This window comes from Micromesistius poutassou, assembly GCF_964030765.1.
Source record: "Micromesistius poutassou genome assembly, chromosome: 19".
Taxonomy (NCBI): Eukaryota; Metazoa; Chordata; class Actinopteri; order Gadiformes; family Gadidae; genus Micromesistius; species Micromesistius poutassou.
In genome coordinates, this window is record NC_140289.1 from 1,205,392 (window position 1) to 1,214,738 (window position 9,347).

Here is a 9,347-nt window from a genome sequence, read left to right on the forward strand (position 1 = left end):
CTGGGCTTATTTTCCCAATAATGACCGGCGTTCTATACACTATCCCTTACATAACTTTTAGTTATGAGGCTAATTGACTTAGAAGGGTTGTTTAAACTTTAAAAAGCGGTTTTCGGTTGTTTTTTTCATGAGGCAGTCATAATGTTTTGATGGGTCTCCACTATAAACTAACTTAGGTGTGCGGTGAATTCACTGTTTGTCTTGGTTTTACTAAATTCGTTTTTGCATTTTATATTTAAGCCAAACAAGTTAACAGACTATTTCAGGGTTTCCTGCTCGCGCGCCTCTGACGTGACGCGCGCTTTTACCTCGTGCTGGCATTACGGTTCTCCCGCCAAAACTTTGCGACACCAACAGAGATGAATTCATCGCCTTTCATAACATAAGAACCCATTTTCCTCGAAAGCTCAGGGCAGACGGGAATCAAACCTTCGACCACCACATTTCACCCCCTCTGACTCACCTTCGATTGGTTGTCGATACAAGATGGCGGCCTTGCGGGAGGTTCACAAAGTCCGAGGCTGGCACTCTGTCTCTAGAAGGTTTACCATCACATGAACGTCACCGTAGCAGAGCGTCCAGCTGCTCTTCGATCCGAGAAGGACAGAAACCAGACTCTTGATCTTAAAAACACATTTTAATCACACATCCCTCCCTGGGAGGAACTCGACAATAGAACCACACTTTGATTCATGAGATGAGGTCAGTGGAGCAGGGGGCCAGAAACCACTGAGTTTGGTTGGAGTTTGTATACTCCAGGCTAGCCCGAATACTGCAGGCTAATTCGTATAATCCAGTCTAGTTTGTATAATCCAGGCTAGTTTATACAATCCGTGCTAACACAAATGCTACAAGATAGCCCGTAAAATCTGGCAAAGCCAGAATAATTCCTGAATCTGGTGCCTTAGAGTTTAACTGCATCACATCAGGGGAAATACGATCAGACATATTTGTCAGATTATAGGTTTGGTCCCTTGGTGCATTTGGCTTGGAGGTAGCATCCAAACATTAGCCTTAGAGGCAAATGTTCTACTGTTGACACTGAAATGTAGACGAAAATATATTAAATTAGGCTGGATGTTAGGGGGAACACACTGAGGCCCGCAGTGGGAGTGGACTTTGGCTACGCGCCACATCCGGACGTTAGCTAACAAGGCGAGCGTCTCTGCGTCAACACGAACTCTCTGAGGCGGGCGTGGCGGGCGAAGGCTGCGGCGCCGCGCCGCCATCGACCTCCGGGGTGTCCGGCGTCTTGACCTTTAACCTCCTCTTGAAGCAGCCCAGTTTCCTTGGAGACGCGGTCGGCTCGCCGGCAGCGTGTCCTATGGGGTCGACCTGGGGGCGGGCCCCCCCGGGGGTCGTGTCCTGGCCGCGGGGCGTCGTGCAGCAGGAGAGCGTCCTCGAGACGTGGTCGCCCCCCGGGGAGCCTGACGGACGTCCTCCACAACCCTGGTGGTCGCCACCCGATCGGGCGGAGTCTGGTTGCAGCGGCGCTGGCCTGCACACCTGGCAGGGGCCGCAGGGGCCCGGGCCCTGGGGGCACGTCCTATCCGAACCTGTCGGCGGACTCCGGTTTGGCCCGGGCGGACTGGCTCCGGGCGGTGGGTTCTCCTGACCCCCCGTGGCTCCTGGACTGGGGTCTTGGCCGGTGTCCGGGAGGAGGTGGTGGGCCGCCCAGCCCTGGGAGCAGGGGTGGTGGTGGTGGTGGTGGTGGAGGTGGGGGTAGCGGATGTAGTGCAGACAGCACTCCCGGGCGGGGTAGAGGGCTTCGGGGGACGGGTTCTGGGGGGTGGAAGGGGAGACGGAGAGGGTCTGGGGGCCCAGCTGGAGGGGTCTCCTCTGAGGACCAGCAGGGTCCGGGTAAGGTCCGAGATCTCCGGGGGCCAAGGCCTGCGGGGGAAGGTGATTGGCCGCGCCGTTGGACAGCCGGGAACCGGGCTCCTGCCTCTCCTTGCTCTGACTGGCCGCCAGCGGCTCCAGCTCGCAGTGCTCCACCTCCACGGGGCCCCGCCCGCCCAGCTGGTACCTGCCCCGCCCGGGGCCCTTCCCCGGGGGCGGGGGGAGGCTGGCGGTACCCTCGGCGAAGGCCTGGCACTGCAGCTTCTCGGGGAGGGGGATCTGACCACAGGACCCCTGGGGGCCCAGGCAGCGGCACATGCACTGGAAGAAGAAGGTGGCGAAGGCCCAGCTGACGCACATGATGAGCATCATGAAGGTGCCCAGCTGCGTGTACGCCAGCACCGTGGACGGCATCATCATGGCGCCCGCCACGAAGGTGGTCAGGGCCGCCATGGCGATGGCCGAGCCCATGCGGCTCAGAGAGAAGACCACCTTCCCCTCCCGGTCGGGCTTGGGCGCCAGCCGGTACGCCACGCCGTAGTGGACGGCGAAGTCCACCGACAGCCCCACGGCCACGGAGATGGTGACCGACTCCAGCACGTTGAGCTCCCAGCCCAGCAGCACCAGGGAGCCCACCGTCACGAAGATGGTGCCGGCGATGGAGATGATGGCGTAGAGGCTGATGATGACGTTCCAGGTGGTCAGCAGCATCACGCTGAAGGCCACGCCCACCGACAGCGCCATGGCGATCAGGGTGCCGCCCGACAGGCTGTCCTGGAGGTCGTAGAACTCCAGGTTGCTGATGAACCAGCCGTGCCGGAGGCCGGCGGGGGCGCTGAGCAGCTCCTCGCTGATCCAGTCGTCCACCTGGAGACGGAACCGGAACCAGAACCACATGAAGTGTCAGTGTACCAACCGTACAATTGGCTTATGTTAGCATATCTGTCCATTCAGCACCTATTGCCCTCCTAACCGTCCCTGGTGGAGGGATCCCTCTGCTGTGTTCCTTCTTAAGTAAATCAACTAAACAGTAGCAGAGGGCGGGACCAGGCCTAAAGAGGGCGGGACTAGGCGTACAGAGGGCGGGACCAGGCCTACAGAGGGCGGGGCCAGGCATACAGAGGGCGGGACCAGGCCTACAGAGGGCGGGGCCAGGCATACAGAGGGCGGGACCAGGTGTACAGAGGGAGGGGCCAGGCCTAGAGAGGGAGGGACCAGGCCTACAGAGGGCGGGGCCAGGCCTACAGAGGGCGGGGCCAGGCATACAGAGGGCGGGACCAGGTGTACAGAGGGCGGGGCCAGGCATACAGAGGGCGGGACCAGGTGTACAGAGGGAGGGGCCAGGCCTAGAGAGGGAGGGACCAGGCCTACAGAGGGCGGGGCCAGGCCTACAGAGGGCAGGACCAGGCCTACAGAGGGCGGGACCAGGCCTACAGAGGGCAGGACCAGGCCTACAGAGGGCAGGACCAGGCCTACAGAGGGCGGGACCAGGCCTACAGAGGGCGGGGCCAGGCATACAGAGGGAGGGGCCAGGTGTACAGAGGGAGGGGCCAGGCCTAGAGAGGGAGGGACCAGGCCTACAGAGGGCGGGGCCAGGCCTACAGAGGGCGGGGCCAGGCCTACAGAGGGCGGGGCCAGGCCTACAGAGGGCGGGACCAGGCATACAGAGGGCGGGGCCAGGCCTACAGAGGGCGGGGCCAGGCATACAGAGGGCGGGACCAGGTGTACAGAGGGAGGGGCCAGGCCTAGAGAGGGAGGGACCAGGCCTACAGAGGGCGGGGCCAGGCCTACAGAGGGCGGGACCAGGCATACAGAGGGCGGGACCAGGCGTACAGAGGGAGGGGCCAGGCCTAGAGAGGGAGGGACCAGGCCTAGAGAGGGAGGGGCCAGGCCTACAGAGGGCGGGACCAGGCGTACAGAGGGAGGGACCAGGCGTACAGAGGGAGGGACCAGGCCTACAGAGGGCGGGGCCAGGCCTACAGAGGGCGGGGCCAGGCCCACAGAGGGCGGGGCCAGGCCTACAGAGGGGCATACCTGGCGGTAGAAGTGGTACATCTTGTCGTAGGCCAGGGTGAACAGGTAGGTGCTCTGGAACTCCAGCACGATGGCCCGGATGGTGTCGTTGATGTCGAAGCGCGGCCCCGGTGTCTTGCTGTCCAGGTGGTACATGGTGTTGCGGTCCAGCTCCATGATGGCCCTCTTGATGCACAGCTCAAACACCTCCTGGCGGTAGGGGAAGGTGGACTGGCTGCAGCAGGGGTAGAGCGCCGAGGCCTCGTCGCAGTCCTGGTTCTCCATCCACTGGGGGGCGGAGCCAGGGGACATAGGGGGGGGGGGGGGGGGCGGCGGAGGGGGGGGGTGGGATTAGGACAGGGTTCAGATTAGAGAGGCTCTAGCACCCTACACACCGAGGCGTCAGCACCGAGACACTGTACACAGGCTTATGCCTTGCAAATGCCACGTTGTCCGTAGTGATGGAGAGCACTGATTTCGAGACTGAATGGGGACTGTACACTAGGGGGTGTAACGATGCGCGTATTCGTGGCAAAATGTTTCGGTACGGGTCTGACGGTTCGATGCACGTTTCATTTCGGTACGTACGGGAAAAAAATAAATAATAATATCTTTTTTTTTTTGAGAAAATGTTTTTATTGATTATCACACACTCTGTGAGTGTCTTGTCTTGTCCTGTTGCTTTGTGTCGAGGAACACAATGGAAATAAGTCCTGGACTTTATTGTGTTTTTATCCTCAATTGTATTTGATGTCTTTTCATTTGTTTGATACAATTTAATAAATCAAATCAAAATCAAATTGTTTAATAAAAATAAAATAATGAAAACTGCTGTACCGAAAAACATACCGTGACTTAAAAACCGAGGTACGCACCGAATGGAGACTGTATCATTACACCCCTACTGGGCACATACAGCATGCAGGTAGGCCCGCGATTCAGGCGAGAAGCCTGAATTGCTAGTGAGCCAATACCTTCAGTGTTTGATTTGTACCATTCGTTTTACTATTCAATTTCCATTCAGCACCAACAGCACTACTGGCCCGCAGCCCTACCTGCTTAAAGGTCTCCATGAAGCAGCTGGTGAAGTCCTGCTCCTCGGACTGGAACACGAAGCTCTGGTTCCTCAGCTTCTGGCAGAAGTTGAGCAGCCAGAGCTGGGAGGCGGGGCTGGCGATGTTGAAGCCGCCGTCCAGCACCAGCTTGCCCTTGTTCTTGGGGTTCAGGGGGTCCCCGTTGTCCTCGGGGGTCACCCCCCAGATGATGGTGATGGGCATGTGGAGGTCCTCTCCGTTCTGCACGCGCTCGAACATGAAGAGCTTCTTGAAGTCGGCGTCGTAGCGCTCAAAGGGGTGCGAGGAGCGGAACACCTGGAACTCGGCCAGCTCCAGCGAGGGCAGCTTCATCTTGGGGTCCACGCACACCACGTAGGCCCCGCCCACCGTCAGCGCCAGGAACCACAGCAGCCACAGGTAGCGCAGCTTGACGACCACGCAGGGCAGCACCTTCTCGAAGAACACCCTGGACGCCTCCGACACGGCCGCCAGCCCCCGCTGCACCGCGCCGCAGGCACCGGCCCAGACCGCCGCCGCCGCCGCCACCGCCGCGCCGCCGGGACGCGCCGCCGCCGCCGCCCCCTGCTGGCCCGGGGGCGGGGCGCAGGGGAACACGCTGGGCAGGTAGCGCTCGTGGAGGACCACCACCGCCGGCAGCCAGGTGACCATCAGGATGTAGTTGACCAGGATGGCGGTGCCGGCGTAGACGCCGAAGCAGCGGATGGCGGTGATGTTGCTGACGTAGTTGGCGTAGAAGGCGGCGGCGGTGGTGAAGCTGGTGACGAACATGGAGAGGGCGGCGTGCTGCAGGGCCACGCCCATGGTCTCCGCCATCTCCGCCCCCGGCTTGTCCAGCTTGGTGTAGTTCCAGACGTCGCAGAGCACGAAGGCGTCGTCGGCGCCGATGCCCACCAGGATGATGAGCGCCGTCAGGTTCATGAACGGGAAGAAGTGGAACTTGAAGACCACGCGGTACAGGAAGTACGACACGATGAGCGAGCTGATGATGGCGATGACGGTCATGAGCGTGATGAAGACGGAGCGCGTGTACACGCACATGACCAGCAGCACGATGACGATGGCGATGGCCGGGTACACCGTGTCCGTCAGCAGGTAGTCCTGGAACAGGTTGTGCTTGATGCCGAACTCGATGCCCGTCACCGTGGTGACGCCGTCCGACGCGTTCCAGTTCTCGAAGTTGTCCAGGTAGATGCTCATCATGCCCTTCTCGCCCTTCTCCGTCGGCGAGAACAGCAGGCTGTGCGTCAGCACCTGCGGCGGGTTCTCCAGGCTCCTGGGGCTCATGAAGTCCTTGTCCACCAGGAAGTGCAGGATCTGGTAGACGGCGTTGTACTTGGTGCACTTGCGCGGCACGTTGGCGCACTTGAGCTGGTCCTTGCGCCGCGTGGTCATGTCCCAGCAGTCGGGCCCCAGGGTGCCGTTGTGGTAGAACTTGGCGCAGGAGCGCAGCACGCGCAGGGTGTGCGTGACGTCGCGCTCCGTGATCTTCTGGCAGGACGAGCGGTTGGTGAGCACGGCGACGTAGTTCCCCAGCGTCCAGGACGGGCAGCAGGAGGCGTCGCTGGTGCGCTGGCACAGGCTCTGGTACTTACGGTGGGACCGCACCTGGGGAGCACGTCGGAGAGACCCGTCAGAGACCCCCCCCTCACGTCAGAGACCCCCCCCTCACGTCAGAGACCCCCCCTCACGTCAGAGACCACCATCACGTCAGAGACCACCATCACATCAGAGACCACCGTCACGTCAGAGACCACCATCACGTCAGAGACCACCATCACATCAGAGACCACCATCACGTCAGAGACCACCATCACGTCAGAGACCACCATCACATCAGAGACCACCATCACGTCAGAGACCACCATCACGTCAGAGACCACCCTACTCAGCCCAGAAGACCGTACACACTGGTACCACCACCACAGCTGATCACAGACCAGCTGGGACAACTCTTACACATATTCTACAAATCTTTTCAAAATGTGAAAAACGTTAAAAAGCATGAGTTTGTGAATGCAATGGAAGGAAGGAAGGTTGCGGTGGTCATTTTGTCACCAGGGCTGTTGAGCCGTGGGGGGGGGGGGGGGTGGTGTGAGTGTACACTGGGCCTACCCTGCTGTTGTCCAGCTCACACATGGACTTGATGGCCGGCAGGCTCCACAGGTTGCGGCCCTCGGCGGAGGTGAAGACCAGCCGGGAGTACCGGTCCCCTGGAAGCACAACAACACCCGTCAACCATCACCGCCGACACAGGCACATCAAGTCACCTGGCGGACATCATGGTTCCAGCTAGGAAGGTGCGGTCACTGAATGCAGATTCCTGCTAGCCGTTTACCTGGTAGGTAGCATCTCGGCCAGCCTGTTTACCTGGAACGTCGCAGAAGAAGGTGTCCTTGCTGAAGTCCCACTCTGCCTGCCGTTTGTCTCGGTCAAAGTGGTCCTCTGTCCAGCGTTCCTCCTGGCGACTGGAGGGAGAGTTTCAGAACGGGCCCCGGGGCCACGGTGACAGAGGGTCCAGTAGGCCCCGACGCTAAGTGACCTGTAACCTGGCGTGTGTTTACCTCCTGGCCTGCTCGTCGGCGTATTTGAACGGGTAGTTGGCCAGCGTCGCCCGGTAGCCGGTGTTCTTCAGCATGTTGTTCCATGTGACCAGCCGGCGGCCAATCGCGGTCCCTCGCGGCTCGAAGCCCTGCGGGGGGGGCGGAGGAAGAGGAGGGAGCCGTTTACGTATCGTCTTCATCGCCTCCTCTGGGCCCGACGTTGACCGGAGAACGCGTCAACGTTGTACGTATTTATCTCTTGTCTAGTCCGATCTAACCTAGTCTAATCTAACCTAGTCTAGTCTAATCTAGCCTAGTCTAGTCTAATCTAGTCTAATCTAAACTAGTCTAATCTAAACTAGTCTAGTCTAATCTAGCCTAGTCTAGTCTAGTCTAGTCTAACCTAGTCTAATCTTACCTAGTCTAGTCTAATCTAAAGTAGTCTAGTCTAATCTAACCTGGTCTAATCTAACCTAGTCTATTCTAGTCTAACATGTCCTGGTCCTAGCCTAGTGGACCCCCCCCCACCCACCCCCCCCCCCTCACCAGCAGGGGGTCTGAGAAGTCGGGCAGGTCGGGGACCAGCACACCAATCAGAGCGCAGATCACGATGAGCACCGTGCACACGCCCAGCACCACCACCGGCCAATCAGCGATCAGCTCCGCGTAGCTGTCAATCAAACACACGTCAGGACTACATGACCGGGGATACAGGTGTGAACAGGAAGTAACCTCAAACCAGATCTAGAGAGAGAGAGAGAGATGGAGAAAAAAAGGGCGAGAGAGAGAGAGATGGAGAAAAAGTGGACGAGAGAGAAAAAGAGGGAGAGAGAGAGAAAGAGAGAGAGAGAGAGAAAGAGAGAGGAAGATGGCGAGACAGAGGGCAGGAGAGAGAGAGAAAGAGGGTGAGAGAGGGCGAGAGAGTGAGAGAGAGGACAAAGATGACGATTATGTGGAAGAGGTTGTTTCTTGTCTCTTGTCTTTATTTACCTTTTAGGGAATCTGAGCGGTCTAACGGGTCTGTGAGAGAGAGAGAGAGAGAGAGAGAGAGAGAGATTAGTTAAAAATTGAATCTTTTTATGAAGTTTTCCTCCAATGGCTGGACAGCAGCACTCATCAGCTGTCTTGGGGGGGGGGGGGGGGGGAGACAGAACGAGCGGACCCTGGTACGTCACAGGGTGATGACGCGTACGACCCCCCGCATTCCTGCCCTGAGTTATGGCCGCTCACGGGCCGGCTGTCAGCAGCACTGTAACCGATGGTTACCAGCTGTCAGTCAGGGAGATGACTCTGTTATGGGATGTCCTCTGGGATGGAAGTCTAGCTCGTCCCCTCCCCCGCAACGCTACGATATGACAACACTAACTTGATGATGATTATATGTGATCTACAACACGGAACAATACGGCGCATTTCCACTGGCGGGTACGCTTCGGACCCAGCACGCCTCAGCCCAGTAGTGAGGGTGCGGTATAGCCCAGCTCAGTTACGGCTTGCGTTTCCAGCACCGCCAGTACCCTTATGGTAGGGCGCGGTTTAAGACGACAGTACCCTTAAGGTAGGGCACGGTTTAAGACGACAGTGCCCTTTTGGTAGGGCGGGGTTTAAGACGACAGTACCCTTTTGGTAGGGCGGGGTTTAAGACAGTACCCTTATGGTAGGGCGGGGTTTAAGCCGGACGGCGATAGCCACGGCAGCTACGTAAGCATCGTGACCTCATAGCAGCCCGACACAGTTTAGTGTAGCCTGCTAATGAATCCAAGGAAAAAGAAGAACGCGCACAATGAACAAAGAGCAACAATGTAGGACGTCCAAGAAGGACGGCAAACTTTTGCATGACATTTTCTTCAATAAACTTTGCTTTTGTTTGTTATTATCC

The 9,347-nt window shown here is 58.6% G+C and overlaps 1 protein-coding gene across 1 annotated transcript; it reads right to left on the minus strand.

The window, feature by feature from the left end:
* Positions 1-678: 678 nt before the first annotated feature.
* Positions 679-8,672, minus strand: disp1 (dispatched homolog 1; the record flags this gene model as incomplete). The annotated part of the gene is made up of 9 exons (XM_084484228.1): positions 679-2,706; positions 3,874-4,140; positions 4,908-6,533; positions 7,041-7,138; positions 7,296-7,393; positions 7,490-7,617; positions 8,015-8,138; positions 8,459-8,488; positions 8,644-8,672. The coding sequence occupies 9 exons, from the start codon at positions 8,670-8,672 to the stop codon at positions 1,171-1,173; spliced, it is 3,936 nt and encodes a 1,311-aa protein (XP_084340354.1). The 3' UTR covers positions 679-1,170.
* Positions 8,673-9,347: the final 675 nt, after the last annotated feature.